At 56.6% G+C, this 16,594-nt stretch overlaps 2 protein-coding genes across 2 annotated transcripts; both read right to left on the bottom strand.

Moving 5' to 3' along the window:
- Nucleotides 1-284: 284 nt before the first annotated feature.
- On the bottom strand, nucleotides 285-8,292 carry ZGLP1 (zinc finger GATA like protein 1). The gene is made up of 5 exons (XM_075121549.1): nucleotides 7,886-8,292; nucleotides 5,444-5,556; nucleotides 3,917-4,010; nucleotides 2,914-3,045; nucleotides 285-1,596 (listed from the first exon to the last, which is right to left on the bottom strand). Exons 1-5 carry the CDS (start codon nucleotides 8,260-8,262, stop codon nucleotides 1,548-1,550), a joined length of 765 nt encoding a protein of 254 aa, XP_074977650.1. The 5' UTR covers nucleotides 8,263-8,292; the 3' UTR covers nucleotides 285-1,547.
- Nucleotides 8,293-12,367: 4,075 nt separating this feature from the next.
- Nucleotides 12,368-16,473, bottom strand: FDX2 (ferredoxin 2). Its single transcript, XM_048831502.2, has 5 exons — nucleotides 16,347-16,473; nucleotides 15,282-15,333; nucleotides 14,339-14,445; nucleotides 13,641-13,728; nucleotides 12,368-13,154 (listed from the first exon to the last, which is right to left on the bottom strand). The coding sequence occupies exons 1-5, from the start codon at nucleotides 16,447-16,449 to the stop codon at nucleotides 12,998-13,000; spliced, it is 507 nt and encodes a 168-aa protein (XP_048687459.1). The 5' UTR covers nucleotides 16,450-16,473; the 3' UTR covers nucleotides 12,368-12,997.
- Nucleotides 16,474-16,594: the final 121 nt, after the last annotated feature.

The raw sequence follows: 16,594 nt of genomic DNA, 5'->3' as shown, positions 1-16,594 counted from the left end.
TTAAGTGCTGTGTTGAATAGGGATGGGATTGCTCATGGGTAATGTTCTCAGAAGCAGCTAAGCCTCTAAGTCACTTAGACCTAGCTCCTTTAAGGTGTTTAGGCATCTAACACCCATTGATTTCAAGACTCTTTTTGCCGCTTGTAAACCACTGAGACAGCACCTTGAATGGATTGAACCAGCTGTGAATAGGGGAGGCCTGGCTTTATATCTCCCGTGAGAAACCAACATGTCACATCAAAACTCAAAAGGGACGCAGGGAGTAGAGTCTTTCCATACACAGCTACAAGAAACCAGTTTTATTCTAAAGTGCAACCATTAGACTTCTGAACGAAAGCCAAAAACCCAACAACACTTGATCACCTTACACCAGATCTCTTCTCCGCATTGTCACCACATTGAAGTGCTTGAACATTTGTACCAGAAAGGAGAAAACATGGCAATTTTCATCCATATTTACAACTTGGCACATAAAGTATGTGTGTGTGTGTGAACAATGTCACACTGCAAAAATAAATATATTATTTACACATATAAATATATCTAGATAATCATTTTGTACAAGAATGCCCCATAGGAATTATTTTACGTAACAAACTAATTGAGAATTGACATACATTTCTGAAATACATAACAAGCTAATGAAGGAGATAATATCTATTCAAAAAGTGCAACCCTTACTAAGTTTAGTGCAACAAAACAAATGAGGTTCATATTAATTATCCCCAACTAACTTCTTGTTGTTTAGTTTTTTAAATTAGCAAATATAAAAGCTTTGAAGTCTGAGCCCTGAATTCACTAAGTTTACAAGTCTTAGTGTCTCTCCTTGGAAAGACATCAGCACGTTAACAGGAAAGCTCTTCATTGGGGTCTGTGAATGAATATTGATCTAAAACATTCTTAAACCCTTAACAAGGCTTCATTTCATTTTGAGCGGGTTTTTTTAAGCATTGCCAGAATCTACATGGTTGCTGGCACAGGTGCACTTTACTATCTGAAGGGAGCTAATATTTTATTCTCCTTAACGTCTTTTGTTTTTTCTTTAACATCCAGAGTGATCTCAATTTTTTCTGGATTCTACATTTGCCCCATAAAAAGGCCTGACAGAAAGAGCCACGCTGCAGTGATCTATTCTACAGTCAAGACAGGTTAGACCCAGGCCGTATCACTGGTGGCCAGGGTACCCTGGGGTCCGAACAAGCAGCCACCCACACTCACAAACACGGCTAGCCAGGAGCAAGCTTAAGATTCAAACTCTTATTTTCCCACCCCTTATTCAATCTCTAACAACTTCACCTCTGCAAAAACATGGGTTCATTTTCTCGTCCACTTCCCAAGTTGCTCACGCAAACCAAAGGCAGGATCGAACATTCCTTTTACAGAAAACAACAGCATGAGAGGAAGGGAAAAAAGCAACAACTGGTCTTAAAGGCAACTGGACTGAGCCAACGCTTCTTGCAAACCTCCGTTCAGACTGCAGGGCAGCGTTGGCCTACTGCTCACTCCAGCAGATACCAGCGCCCTCTGCTACGCAGCCCGCTGTCCGGCTAATAGCAAAGAGTCCTTGCTTGAGATTTAAGGAAGTCGTCGCATTTTCTAGAAATTGAAACAAAAGGAGCCTAATTCAATTATGTCCTTTAACCCTACAGTTACTATGATTGTTCCCCGTTCGAGCTCTAGGGATGAAAAGGGCTGGATCTGAGGCAGGCATCCATCGTCATGGGGAAGTGTGTGCATTATAGCGGCATGAGAAGACCCCAAGTGAGACTGGGGCCCTGTTGGGCCGGGTGCTGTACAAATGTAGTGCAAGAGACACTCCCAGCCCCAAAGAGCAGGAAACAGAGGCCTTGAGAGGCAACTCAGCGGAGGTCAGTACAGAGCCAGGCCTGGAACCCAGAGCTCCTGACTCGCCGGCCACTGGACCATCCAGCACCCAGCTGACTCTTGTTAAAGATGCACTGAGAGTGCAGAGAGAGACAGAGGTGCAGGATGGACACATTTCAGAGTGTTCAGCCTCCAAAATACTTGAGACCAGGCCAGAGTAGGGAGCTGGGAGAGGGAGGGACGACAAACCACTCTAGAACCAATGCTACTGGGAGAGCTTGTTGCACTTAACTACAATCAGCCACTTCCCTCTTGCTAATCTGAGCCCCCAGCCTGCCCCAGCTCTTTTCAACTCTGTCACTTTGCTAAACGAACGCAGGCAAACGCTGCAGCAGAAAACAAATGCAACACAACAGAGAGAAAAGCCAGCGAAAGACATGTGACAAAGGAAGGAGGCTGGTAACATGTTTAAATACCTGGTGCATAAGGCAACCTCTGGCTGCAGACATGTCCAGCTGTGTCAGGTGTGCGTTGTTTCTACTTGGAGGCAATTCCTTCCTGCCTCACAACACACATAGAGGGCAGGACTCATCTCTTCCAGCAGGGCCAGGGAAGGAGGGACACACACACGCGTGCACACACTCCCAAAGTACAGAGAGGATGAGAATGTTTCTACTGCAAAATAACTTCTTGTAGCAAAATAATATCTATTTTCCAGGGGAAAAATATCTCCAATAAGTGAAACTTAACATGTGGGAAGAGCCAGTACAAGGCTCCCTGCTTAAATGGAACAAAAGTCCCTAGATTTTGTTCTGACTCCCTGCAAAAGGGTAAATTTCACCTTCAAAGCACAAACTAACTTCACTGTAACCAAGAGCTGCCTCCATGGACACATTTAAACCATTCACACCTTCCATTCCCCTTCACTAGGGTAAACAATTTCACTGGATCAGATCTGTGGCTTCCACACCCCAACTTGTCTGATCAAAGGCTCTGGAAGGGGAGCAGGGGTTAATTTTAAAATAAGGATGTTGCAATTCAGCCAAAGCTGTTCCTTTTTTAAACATAAATAAATAAAATGGGAATGACCTTTTCACGGTTCTCTGCTGGGCCACGGCCACGCGCAGTCTGTCTCCACAGTTAGAGCAACGGGAGTAAGGTTTTCCACTTTTCTTCGGGATATTCCAGCAGCGGAAACATCGTATCCTGTACTTTTTGTACCTGGGGGGAACGGGGGTGTGGGGGGGAATCAGTTGGTTCAGATAATTACATTTTTAGCCAAAAGTGGAATAATCATTTTATTTCCCCTTAGTCTTTTGAAATGTTCCCTCTGCTTAGAAGGGGAATACTTAGGGTGGAATTTATTTAGGAAAATGCCTTGGGCCAAGTTTTTTGGAAATGGGGCCCAGATTCTCAAAGGTCTTTAGGTGCCTTGAAATCAAGAGGAGTTAGGCAACTTTTGAGAATCTGGGCCTGGGTTCAGGTCTTAAATCCATATTTAGGGGCCTTGCCAGCCCCAAGTGTCCAAAACCTACGAGTCAGCAGACCCTCAAAAAAATCAAGGGGTTAGCTTAAAAATCAAACAAACAAAAAATAAAATGTTGATTTTTTTTGTAATTGCTGTCAGGCTTCAGAGCCTTTATATGGTAGACTAGGGTCATGTTTTCAGCTCTGTCATTTTTCAAAGTTTAAAGCTTTTTTTCTGAACCGTTTTTCAAAAATTAAAGCTTAGTGTTTTGGGTAATCACATGACTCTGGGAGATGGAGCTTCCAGCAAAATACCAGTTATGGCAAGATTCCCAATAAGATCATGGGAGCCGGCAATATTGATTTAGGCACCTAAATAAGAGCCTGGCGTCACTGCCATCTTACGCCAGGCACCTACCCAGTTTTAACCTAAACTGCTGCATCAGTGGGAACTGCTGGGTGCTCAGAACGTGGAAACAAGCTGCTCGTTTAGGTGCCTGAATACAGGAATCTAACCTCAGTCCTGCAAACACTTACCCACATAGTTAATTTTGCACAGACCTTGGCCTGGCCCTTTTGTGCACAGTTTCAGAAAGCAACATCAGCAGCACAATGTCACAGGTACCTGATGCCACAAGCGTTGCAGAGTGGGGTGCCGTCCTCAGCAATCCTCCACAGGGGAGTTTTCCTCGTCTGGCAGGACGCGCAACACTTACTACCTAAGGAACAGACAAAGCGTCAGACGTGGGCTGCGTGGTGGCTTTATGGCGTAGTTTCATGGAGTTTAAGGCCAGAAGGCATCATGCATTGAGTGCAGGGACTGCACTATGACCTATTGACATCCCTTCCAGCCCTACCCTTCTATGATTAGATCATCTAGCCTGACCTCCTACCTGCCACAGGCCATTACATTTCACCCGTTTATTTACCCCTATATTGAGCCCAATAACTTGTGTTTTGCTAAAACACCTCCCCAGTCTGGATATAAAGACCTCATGAGATGAAGAACCCACCACTTCCCTTGGTAGTGTTTTTCCAATGGTGAGTCACCCTCCCTGTTAAAAATTTGTGCCTAATTTCTGATGTGCCTTATGTCACAGCAAGACAAAGCAACAGCTCTGGGTGTATTAAAACCACAATCCCCAGGAACTGGAAAACAAGTGAAAGGGCTTAGAGATCTATTTATTTTCTGGTGGATAAACATGATTTTAGTTTGTGGTGTGGCAGAAGAAAAGGAAAAGAAAGTCACAATAGGTACAGTACCGTTGCGACTTCATTTTGTCATAGCTTTTCCTATCAACTGTATCTCCAGAACTAACCCTATAATTAAATAACACAGCTACAAAACCAGTGTCCAGTCATTCAAGTACTATTGTGCTTACAACCATAGAGTATTGCCTGTTGAAAATTAAGGGGACTGCTCACAGCAGTAAGTTCTACACCTGGTAGTAAGTACATATGAGAAGGGGGCACTTCAGTTATAAAAGCCCAGATCCTCCGTTGGCGTAAATCAGCAGCAGACACCTCAGAAGGTTGTGGAAGTGCCTTCACTGAAGGTTTTCAAAAGGAGGCTGGATAGCCATCTCGGATGGTTTAGACACAACAAATCATAGAATCATAGAATATCAGGGTGGGAAGGGACCTCAGGAGGTCATCTAGTCCAACCCCCTGCTCAAAGCAGGACCAATCCCCAATTAAATCATCCCAGCCAGGGCTTTGTCAAGCCTGCCCTTAAAAACTTCTAAGGAAGGAGATTCTACCACCTCCCTAGGTAACGCATTCCAGTGTTTCACCACCCTCCTAGTGAAAAAGTTTTTCCTAATATCCAACCTAAACCTCCCCCACTGCAACTTGAGACCAAATCCTGCATCTTGGCAGGGAGTTAGACTAGGTGACCCTTGTGGTCCCTTCTAACCCTGTGGTTCTGTGAGTCTATGGCTGCTCCTTGGAGTTATGTCTGACTTCCACCAGCTAGGATCTGGCTAGACAGGGATTTAAGTGGAGTATACATCTTAAGCTGGGCTCTGCACAGGACTGAATTTCTCCCTGCAATAGGAGAATCAGACCCAGTATCAGTATTTATAGCTGCCCCAATCATTTTAGAGTGTTACCATTTGATAGTAAAGGTTTCTGTTTCTGAAAAGCAACATACTCTGGACAGAGAGGGAGCCTTGATCCTCCTCAGAACTGCTGGCTCTGCAGAATTCTCTTGTTAAAGAGATTTGCCTTGGATTTGGGTTACGGCTTCTTTTCCCATACATTGCACTGCGGACAGATTAGATGAGACCAATTTTACCAGGTTGTGACATTACTTTCAAACAAACAAACCAAAGAGCAAAAACCAGTGGAACATCATTAAAAAAAAATCTTCCTCCCAAACCAACAAAAATTAGCTACCGAGGGTCAGATTTTCCATCGGCTTGTTGGGCAATCACGGATACCCAGCAAAGTGGCACAGAATGCCCCCAGATCAGCCTGTTGTGTTTTACAGCCTCTTTCCACTGGTGTCAATGACAGTACAAGGTGCAGGACAGAGGAACTGCCATGATGGATCTGACCTACAGGCTGCCTAGTAAGGGGACAGCACAATAGAGTCATAGATTATGGCAGATGTGGGGTAATCTGTCCCCTATGTGGGTCTCATCCTAACCCCTAGTAATTAGGGATTGATATAGGACCTAAGGCAGGAAGTTTAATGTCTCTTCCAAAATGGTTATTAGCACTAGCGGTTAGTACTCCGGAGATCCTTATTATCAATCTAGTGTCCAATCCCTCTTGGAATCTTGCTAAATTCTTGGCCTCTGTGACCTCCCATGGCAATGTGTTCCATGGCCTAGTTACATATTGCATTTGAAAAAGTATTTCCTATTCTCTGTTTGAATTTGCCAGTTTCTGTTTTCCTTGAATGTGGCAATGGCAAATCAGGCCCCAGCTATCTAAGGACTGAGGGGGAGCTGTTCAAAAATACCTGAAAGGATTTAGGCACAAAAGTCCCTTTCAAAAGTCAATGGAACTTGTGCTCCTAAAACACTTGGGTGGCTAAAAAACACCTTTCCCTCAATACCTGTCCGAATGTGGATTTTCAACATTTCCCCGTATCTCTACAGGCTAAAGGAGGCTGAAAACAGAACCAGAGTGAAGTCTCTTTTCTTCTGCTTCAAAAAACTTTAAAAGGAGTTTGGTGGTTGTATTTTGACAGACACTTTAGGAAGTGGGAGAAGACCAGACTGTCCTACGAGATATTACTGGAAGAGACAGTAAAGCTCATGCTCCAGGGCTTAAACCACCTCTCTCTGATAGAGACTTAAAGTGGGGAGCAGATTATCCCACAGCTACTACTGCAGGGCTCTTACACCTGCCCTTGAGACAGCTGGTGGTGGCCACTGGCAGAGACTGGATCCTGGACTAGATGGGTGTTGGGGCTGAGCAGGTCTGGCAACGCCTCTGGTCCTAAGTCAGTTTCTACTGGCTGCAGTTTAAAGTGCCAGAGAACAGACGATTTCCCACCCCCAAAAATCAAATCACTATGTAAGCGGAAAGCACTAGAGGAGAGACAATGGAGCCTTTCCTCTGCTGGGATGGGGAAATTACATCATTTGTGTTATGATTACACACTGTCAGAGTGTCAGGACAAATCCCAGCTCAGTATCTCTGACCCCCTCCCGCCGCAGAAAGGGGATCCCTACACAGAGCTGGACAGGTCCCCAGTATCCAAAGGCTGGGTGGGGGGGGGAAGCTTGGAGGAGAGGTGGCAGGAGTTGGGGCTGGAGTTCCTCGAGCACCTGGAGAAGACACAGACACCTACACAATAAACAACCATAAATCAAGGAACCTGCCCTCTTTGGTGTGACACGCCTTCCTATTGCTTTCAGTACCTAGATACCACAGTGACTGGCTCGCCACAACACGTGATAGGAGAGAGCTCCATAGAGAGAGGGTGTGTGCATGGGGAGGGATGGCTAAATAGTGGATGTGTATGGGGAGGGATAGATAGATAGATAGAATGGGGATGGGGGGGTGGATGAGGATAGATAGATAGATAGATAGATAGATAGATAGATAGATAGATAGATAGATGGGGTGGATGGGGATAGAGGTGGTGGATGGGGATAGATAGATAGATGGGGTGAATGCGGATAGAGGTGGTGGATGAGGATAGATAGATTAGGTAGATGGGGTGAATGGGGATGGGGGGTGGATGGGGATAGATAGATAGATAGATAGATAGATAGATAGATAGATAGATAGATAGATGGGGTGGATGGGGATAGATAGATAGATGGGGTGGATGGGGATAGAGGTGGTGGATGAGGATAGATTAGGTAGATGGGGTGAATGGGGATGGGGGGTGGATGGGGATGGATAGATAGATAGATAGATAGATTAGATGGGGATGATGGAGATAGATCGATCGATCGATAGATCATGGGCCTGTTTGGCAAGTGGATGGATGGATAAATCCTGGGTGTGTACAGGGGTAGCTAGCAAGCTAGCTCTGGGTGCCTATGTGGGTCCTTTAGACAGACAGAAAAGCCATGTCTCCCTTAGCAGAGAGCCAGTGATCAGTGCCCGCGCCGTGGCAGGAGCCCTGTACCTGCTGTACTGTGGGCGGATGAGGAGCTGGTACTCATCGGAGCTGCCTTGGCAAAGACACAGGCGCATGCAGAGGGTCACCCCCTGGAAAGAGGGGTCTCGGGCCTCAGCGCTCCGGCTGGGTGCGGGCTGCTTGCGGGGATTTCTCCTCCTGCAGCCTGGCTCAGGCTGGCTGGGGCTGCCGGCCCCTGGCTCCCAGCTCCGCCCCTCCTGCCCGGCCGCCCCGGCCTCTCTGGAGGGGTTGCCATTGCAGTCTATGGGGAGGAGGCAGGGGGACAGAGTTTGGGGCCCTGCCCTCGTCTCGGGGCGGCTGGCGGGGGCCGCCGCGCCGGACACCAGATGAGAACAATGCAGGCTGATGAGACTCAGGGTGTCCATGGGGCTGCAGGTGCCCAGGGAAGCGAGGGGGCTGGCGCCGGCCTGGGGCTGCGGGGCGCTGCGCCCTGGGCGCACGGCTGGCCCCGGCGGCGGCTGCGCCCTGGGCGCACGGCTCGGCTCCTCCTGGCCCCCCGGCGCCTGGGGCAGCCGCTGGGCGGACTCCTGCAGGAAGCTCAGGGCGCTGCTGTCGGGGACCTGCAGGCAACAGGCCATGATGGGCAGGGGCTCCGGGCGGGGGCGCCCCGCGGGCCTGGGGGGGAGAACAAGGGCGTTAGGGGGGCGGGGCACCCAGGGGCCCGCGGGAGGGGGGACAGGGGTCAGGGGCAGCTCCCTACTCAGCCCCCCCTCGGGCAGGTCCCCCCCCCCGGAGCCTGATCACCCTCCCCGTCGCCCGGGGCAGCTCCCCTCTCAGCCCCCTCAGGGTCAGCTTCCCCCCACCCCGTCCCCCTGGGGTCTGATCACTCCCCCCTCCCCCGGGGCAGCTCCCCCCCACCGAAGCCTGATCACCCTCCCCCTCCCCCTGGGGTCTGATCACCCTCCCCCTCGGCAGCTCCCCACTCAGCCCCCCCGGGCAGGTCCCACTCACCCCCCCCGTGGGCAGCTCCCCCCCCGGGGTCTGATCACCCTCCCCCTCCCCCGGGGCAGCTCCTCCTCCTCCTCCCCCCGGCAGCCCCCCTCCCCAGGGGTGGCCCCCCCTCAGCCCCCCACTGGCCCCTCCCAGCCCCCAGGCTCAGGTCCCCATCGACCTGCCCCCTCCCCGGCCTGGGCGCTGCCGGCCTCAGGATCCCGCCCGCAGCCCCGGCCAATGGCAGCTGGAGGCTGCGGCTCGCGAGCTGCCCGCCCAAAACAGCCCCGGAGCTCGCGCCCAGCTCGAGAGCAAGCGCGTGGGGCCGATCCGGATCCCCCCCTCCCGCGGGGCAAGCGCGTGGGGCCGATCCGGATCCCCCCCTCCCGCGGGGCAAGCGCGTGGGGCCGATCCGGATCCCCCCCTCCCCACGGGGCAAGCGCGTGGGGCCGATCCGGATCCTCCCCTCCCCACGGGGCAAGCGCGTGGGGCCGATCCGGATCCCCCCCTCCCGCGGGGCAAGCGCGTGGGGCCGATCCGGATCCCCCCCTCCCCACGGGGCAAGCGCGTGGGGCCGATCCGGATCCCCCCCTCCCGCGGGGCAAGCGCGTGGGGCCGATCCGGATCCCCCCCTCCCGCGGGGCAAGCGCGTGGGGCCGATCCGGATCCTCCCCTCCCGCGGGGCAAGCGCGTGGGGCCGATCCGGATCCTCCCCTCCCCACGGGGCAAGCGCGTGGGGCCGATCCGGATCCCCCCCTCCCCACGGGGCAAGCGCGTGGGGCCGATCCGGATCCCCCCCTCCCCACGGGGCAAGCGCGTGGGGCCGATCCGGATCCCCCCCTCCCCACGGGGCAAGCGCGTGGGGCCGATCCGGATCCCCCCCTCCCCACGGGGCAAGCGCGTGGGGCCGATCCGGATCCCCCCCTCCCCACGGGGCAAGCGCGTGGGGCCGATCCGGATCCCCCCCTCCCCACGGGGCAAGCGCGTGGGGCCGATCCGGATCCGTCCCTACGGGCAGGTGCCTGGGGAGGAATCGGATCTCCCCTCCCTCCTAGGAGGCATGTCCATGGAACTTATCCCGATTCCTCGTCTCTTCCCCCACTCCCCCAGGGGACGGGTCCATGGGGCTGATCCGGATTCCCCCCGCGCGAGGGGAGGGGTGGGCGCCCAGGGCTGACCTGGCTCCCCGTCCCGGGCTGGCCGGGCCCCGGGCCGGGCTGCCGGGCTCTGGCTCCAGGCAGGGCGGGGAGAGCAGCTGCTGCAGGAGGGAGAAGTCGGGGGGGTGCCCGTCCAGGAACAGCTCCCCCTCCATGCGCGGGCCGGGAGCCTCGCTGCGGGGAGCGGCCGGTGCAAGGAGCAGCCCCAGCTGGGGGGACTTAACCGGACACACCTGGGCAGCGGGGCCCTCGCCCTATAAGAGCGGGGAGGGCCGGGGGGCCTGGGCTGGCTGCAGCAGGAGGACTGGGGGGGAGGTGGAAGGGGTCTGGCCGGTGTATGGGGACAGGAGGGGATCTCATGTCTATTTGTGCTGGTACCGGGGGTGCTGCCGCGGGGGGGGTTAATGTCCACCTGCCCCCCTAGGGGCTGCAGCGGGTTTGCAGCTGGGGAGGGGCAGGGACAGGGGCAGGGGCCTGTCTAGCTCTGCCAAACCCTGATCCTGCTGAGGAGCCCAGAGCTGCTCCCCCAATACTAGGGGCAGGTGCTCTCAGCCCCATCTAGCTGGGGGAGACCCAGACCTGGTCTCCCCCTTGCCTTGGCTGCGGATGGTGAGCGCCACCCGCCTAACAACACAGCCCCTGCCCCCCAGTCAGTGGGGCAGCCCCAGATGCAACCTGGCAGGTGAGTGAGTGCTGTGTGACCCCCCAGCTGTGAGCGCTGGGTGGGGTGGGGGCGGGGACTCCCCCTGGGTACTGCTGTAGTAATACCAAGGGCGAATTTGCTCCCTCTCCCCCCCCCACCACCACTCTGGCCTGTGCTTTGCAGGGGGTCCAACTAGGTGCTCCCAAGGGTCCCTTCTGGCCTGGGGGTCTGTGCATACAGCCAGGGCCCCGCTGGGCCTGGGAGCCCCTCGGGCGCTTGGTGCCGCATGTGGCAGAGCGGCTGGATGGGCCCGAGGCCACAGCAAGGGAGCTGGGGCTTGGTTCAATCCCTGGCTGTGCCATTGTTGCCCTGGGTGGCTCTGGCAAGTCCTGGTGTGTCTGGGTCCCCATTCCCTCTGTCCTGGCTCGGGGTGAGCTCTCTGGGACTGGGTCTGTGCTGTACCCAGCACGATGGGGCCCATCAGACCTACCATACTACACGCAGTGAACAGGGGAAGAGCTGCCCTGGGGCAAGTGCGTGGGGCTGATCTGAATTCCCGTCCCTACGGGCAGGTGCCTGGGTTTCAGGTCTCCTGCAGGCTCCGGGTGCCTGGCTTGGCAGAGCTGGGCAAGATGAATCACACAGGGCTGGCTCTGGCATCCCACCCCATGCCGGAGGCTAGGAGCCTAGGAGGAGAGCAGCTCCTGGGGACTCAGCTTAGTTCCTGCTGGGTGAATGACCTTGGGCTCAGGAATCCAGACTGTCCATGGACTGAGTCTGTCGGGTCTCAGACCAGCTGCCCTACCAGTGCCAAACCATGCAGGGTGCTCACTGCCCCGTCAGGACACAGAGCTACCTGGGGGCTGGAACATTCCCGCTGCCCCAGGCAGGAGACAAAGTGACCCTGCAAATGCCACCAAAGCTAAAAGGCTTCAGGTCAGACCCCCCAATGACTTGCTAAGCTGCTGTGGCTGTTCACAGCCCCCTAGACCAACCAGCTTCCCAGCTCTTCCCCACAGTGGGGGCTGGGTGGCAAGATGGTGCAGCAGAAACCAACTCTACCAGTTGTGCACATCTCATGGGAGGGTGGAGGCCGTTCCAAAGGGCAGGGGCACTGCCCCCATCACTACAATGGAGCCACCTCTGGGGCGGGACACAACAGCTGTTTGTCAACCAGACAGCAACAGTTTAGCGGGGGGGGGGGGGGTGGTGCAGCTGGGGGCAGATGCAGTATCCTCTCTTTGCAGGAACCTAAAATAGTCAGCACCTGGATGGGCATCCGGCTTGCAAAGCTGGTTCCTGGCTTTCAATGGGATCTGGGGCGTCTGGCAGCTCAGCTCCCCTTAAGCACCGATTCCAAGGGAGGAGCGCAGCAGCAGCCGCCAGCTGTCCTGGGGCTCCCCCCAGCACCAGCCCAGCCAGTGCCTGCGTGTCCCAGTAAGACACCTGCTGGCAGTGTGTGCGCAATCTGGCAACCCCCTCGTCTTCCCTGGCTGATGTTCGCCCACCTCCCTGTGCTCCATGGGGGGCTGCGGAAGGGTCTGGGTTCTGCAGCTGCCTGTGAACCGCTGAAGCCCCTCAGTAGTGGCACCAACAAGGGGTAAATCTTGTGCCACTGACCCTCAGGGCAGCTGTAGCTATTGCTTGGCTCCTGCTGGAAAGCGCGGGGCTCTCTGCTCCCTACTGCGCCCCTGTGGCGAGTCCCAGGCCTGTGGGCCGGGGAAGAGAGCAGGCGGCGCGTCATACAAACGTGAGCTTTAATAATAAAATGTGGCTGCGGGAGGGGCGTTGGCCCTGATCCCGAGGTTACAGCGTGACACTGGGTGATCCACAGCGACCAGCCCAGAGAACGTGCTGCTTTGGTCCCTGCCATCCCACGTCAAATGGCACAGAGAACGCACCAAGGCTCCTAATGCATATTAAAGCACGCCATGAGAAACGGTGACCTCCAGACAGGAAGAATGCAGAGCACCCCCTGCTAGCCCCCCACAACCTGCCCTCCTTCTGCTCCCTGGGACGGGCTGCAGGATTGGTAACCAACACCAAAAAATGCAGATTCCCTGAACAGAAAAGATAGGGCTGTTGTATGGCCCCACGTCACCTCTGGGGCTGTGAGCAAAGGTGCTGGGGGGGGGGGGGGCCTATTCTAGCATCTTTGCTTCTGACATCCCCTCCCCACCTCGGCCTGTAGGAAGCTCAGGGCTTCACCCTGGGCCTATAAAACTAACCCCTCCCCGCACCTCTCTGTGTCACCAGCAGTGCTGCAGACCCTCAGGGGGAGCCTTCTCCAACCAGCCCCCCTTGCTTTGGGCTCTATAAGGCCAAGGCCCAGCCCCAGAGCCACGGGCAGCCCAGAGACTCCTCCAGCCTTCAGTGGGGCTTGGGAACATGGCCATCCACATAGAAGTTCCTGGTGATTTTGGGCAGGGTGAACTCCACCCCCTCCAGCTCTTTGGTGAGGATGATCTGACAGCCGAGTCGGGAGTTCTCCTGTAGCTGTGGGGCCAGGTCCAGCATGTCTTCCTCCCTAGGAAAGCCGAAGAGTCAAGGGTGAGCCTGCAGGGCAGGGGGGCGTTCACTGGCTGGCAGCATTCTCCAGGCTGACTGCAAGGGCCTGTTTCCCTGAAATGCAGCAGCAGCTGCTGCTGTGGGGGAGGGCAGCCGCCCTGCAAGTATTGCAAAGGGAAAGAACAGGCTTGGGGCTAAAACATTGGGCCCCAGGAGCCCTGGGTTCGAGTCACAGCTTCGGCAATGCCTGCGGTGACCTGGGGGAGGCGCTGACTGGCTCTGGGCCTCAGTTTCCCTCACTTGTAAAATGGAGATAATTCTTCATTGGTCTGTTCAGACTATGAGGGGCAGGGACGCCACTGCTGCACCCAGCACACAGGGGGGCCGCTCTCGCTCACTTGGCACTCCTGGGGGAGGAATACAGTGTTTGGCTCTTGCAGAGCCCTGCCCTCCTGGTGGGGGCGGGGGGAGGGGCAGCAGGGCCCAGGCACCCAGAGGCTGTTACCTTTCGTCAGGGGCAGGCAGCTTGTCCACCAACTCCTGGCTCACGTAGACGTGGCAGGTGGAGCAAGCCAGGGAGGCTTCGCAGGCGCCTGGGAACATAAGAGTGGAAGGTCAGGGTGAAGACAAGGCCCCTGCAGTGGAAAGGGGGGGGGGGGCTGAGCTGCCCCCAGGGAGTAGGGGGAGCCCAGCTGTGTGTCTGTACAGTGAGGGCAGACTTCCCCATGGAACAAACAGGATTCTACTTGAGTCCCTCACCTCTGACCCCTCCCGCTGGCAGCTCCCCCCTCCTGTCCCCGGGCCCAGCTCTGGGACACCCTCCAGCAGCCTGCCTGTCTCAGTGCCCCTGCTCCAAATGGACCCACTCTGGATTCTTGGGCCTCCCTCTCATCCTCGGCCTCAGCTCCTGCTGGCTCCTATGGGGAAGAGGAGTCCGGCTACAGGGAGGGATGTGCGAGGACCATGAGCTGGAAGAGCCATGGGAGGAGGTGAGATAGAAGCTACAGCCTTGACCCTGCCCTGCCCCTTCCCACCTCCCTGCACCATGCCACCCTCTGGGGTCTTGGCAAATCCCCTGAAATGCAGGGAGTGGCAATGAAGAGATTCCAGTGCTCCCGTGCCCATAGCAGACCCACAGAGCTGTCTGCGTCCCCTATTATCTGCCACCCAGCATGGGGGAGGGGAGGGCAGAGCGGCACAGACCTTCCAGTTCAATGTTGTGCCTCTGGGCCAGGCGGAGCACATCCTCCCCCACACGCCCCTGCACGGGGATCCGGCGCCCAGAACGGTCAATGAAAACCACGTTCACTCTAGAGGAGGGAAAGGGGGGTGTTGGGGAAACACAATGAGATCCAGCGACCTCCTAGAACCTGCAGCCACTGGAAGATGGGGGCTAGCAGGATTATACAGAGTGACTGGATCCAGGGCTGCTGACTGGGGTGGGTGGGGATCAGTTCTCGGGGCACACATAGCAAACGTCAGGGAAGCCTGCGAGCCAGCTGGAATGGCACCACAAGGCAATCCTGGTGCTTCTCCCTTCCGCCAGGGCGATTGACAAGCATTAGCCACGCACCTCCCAGCCACAGATTGCACAGTGCATTACAGAGCAAGGTCAGGGTCATCCTAGTCATGTGACAGGTGGGGAAACTGAGGCACAGAGCAAGCCAGAGACTCGGCCAAGATCAGCAGCAGAGCTGGGAACGGAACCCTGGTCTCCCGAATCCCAGTCCAGCACTGCACCCACATGGCCATGCTGCCACTCTTGTAGGGCTATAGAGTCCCCCAGGACCCCATTCACTGAGCACCCCTACAGAGGGTCAGGGGCAGGATCTGGAAATATCATTTGGATACATCAGTGTTCACATCCACCTGGTGAGGGAGGCAGATATGATCCTCGTTTTACTGACCAGGGACAAAGAGGGGAAGTGAGTTGCCAGAGGTCACACAGGGAGTTGGTGACTAGAACCCAGGCATCCTGCACCCCAGTGCTGTGCTCAGCCCACTACTATCCCACATCCTTCTGGACCATGTCTGGCAGCCTCTGAAAACAGAGACCATCCTGGCTGAGGAAGCAGCGTAAATCCTCCAATGCAATGGCTGTGAAGAGGGCCTGAGCTTAGTCCCATCCGCGGCTCCTGGTACTCACACGTCGCCTGCGGGCTCTGCTGTGCAGCTCTCATCTTCCGCCTGGAACACCCCTGGGGAAAACACATTGCAGCCCAGGTCGCATCACTCCCCCCCGGGGCCTTTCAGCCCCACCTGAGCAGGGCAGGAGCTTGAAAGCACACGGGGCCCAGTTCAAATAGGCAATGGACGGAACGAGCGTCAGTCTCAAGCCCATATATACATCGGGACCATTAATCCCAGCTGGACTGAGACCTAAGGGCATTAGAAGCCGGATTCACACTGAGCGGCAGCGGGGAGGGGGTTGCGTCCTGTAGGCACCCAACGCATTTCACGCAGGCTCCCGCAGAACAAGTCCAGCTGGAAACCGCAGCCTTGTCCCCAGCCGGGATCGGCCCCCGTGCACGCCCCATTGGCTCCAGCACTGTGCGACTGGCACGGAGGAGGGTCAGGCCGGGTTGCGATCACGCCCCACCAGGGTGAAGATGAGAATTTGGGTCCCTTTGGTGGCTCCCCCGGTGACATGAGTCTGGTGGGTCTCAGCCCAGTTCACAGGGGTCCAAGCCCCCCCCCCCCGGCCCCATGGCAGCTTCAGCAGGGAGGCCCAAGGCGGGGCCGACCAGAGGCTGAGCCTGCTTCCCCCCCAGGCCTCCGCCCGCCCGCGGCTGGGAACCACCAACGGGGGGGGGGTCCCGCTCGGGGGGGCCGGCCCCCTCCTCTACTGCCTGGGCCCCCAATGCCGCCACCCCATAGAGACCGGGGGGAGCTGGGCAGCCCCCCGGTTCCCAGCCCCCCCCTGCCCTCACCCCCCCGGCCTGGCCTCCCGGTTCCCAGCCCCCCCCCCGGGCTCGCCCCCCAGTTCTCAGCCCCCCCCCCTGCCCTCACCCCCCCGGCCTGGCCTCCCGGTTCCCAGCCCCCCCCCCGGGCTCGCCCCCCGGTTCCCAGCCCCCCCCTGCCCTCACCCCCCCGGCCTGGCCTCCCGGTTCCCAGCCCCCCCCCGGGCTCGCCCCCCAGTTCTCAGCCCCCCCCGGCCTGGCCTCCCGGTTCCCAGCCCCCCCCCGGGGCTCGCCCCCCGGCCCGGCCCCACCTGCCGTGCGGAAGCCCCGCCCCAGGCGGAGCCGGAGCCCCCCGGCCGCCCCCAGCATCAGGCGAGTCACCGACCCGCCACCGCCGGCCACGGGGGCCGCCATGACACACGTCACGTGATCCAGGCCGGAGTCAGAGGTCACGGGCGTGGCTGCTGAGCCCGGGGGGAGGGGTGGGGGGCAGGGCCCTGCTGGGGGGCGAGGGGCTGGGACCAGGAGGTGGGGGGGGCGGGGCCCTGCTGGGGAGAGG

Source organism: Caretta caretta, chromosome 20, assembly GCF_965140235.1.
Source record: "Caretta caretta isolate rCarCar2 chromosome 20, rCarCar1.hap1, whole genome shotgun sequence".
NCBI lineage: Eukaryota > Metazoa > Chordata > Testudines > Cheloniidae > Caretta > Caretta caretta.
This window is presented reverse-complemented; position numbering and strand designations above follow the sequence as displayed.

Excerpts from the sequence above, each read along its gene's own strand:
- ZGLP1 (XM_075121549.1), bottom strand. The coding sequence starts at position 8,262 with ATGGACACCCTGAGTCTCATCAGCCTGCATTGTTCTCATCTGGTGTCC. Across the intron at positions 4,011-5,443 it reads AGGCTCCCTCTCTGTCCAGA|GTAGTAAGTGTTGCGCGTCC; the intron begins GTATGTTGCTTT and ends TCTGTTCCTTAG. Across the intron at positions 1,597-2,913 it reads CAGCAGAGAACCGTGAAAAG|AAAATGCGACGACTTCCTTA; the intron begins GTCATTCCCATT and ends TTCAATTTCTAG.
- FDX2 (XM_048831502.2), bottom strand. The coding sequence starts at position 16,449 with ATGGCGGCCCCCGTGGCCGGCGGTGGCGGGTCGGTGACTCGCCTGATG. Across the intron at positions 15,334-16,346 it reads GCGGGGCTTCCGCACGGCAG|GGGTGTTCCAGGCGGAAGAT; the intron begins GTGGGGCCGGGC and ends TGTTTTCCCCAG. Across the intron at positions 13,729-14,338 it reads GCACAACATTGAACTGGAAG|GCGCCTGCGAAGCCTCCCTG; the intron begins GTCTGTGCCGCT and ends TTATGTTCCCAG.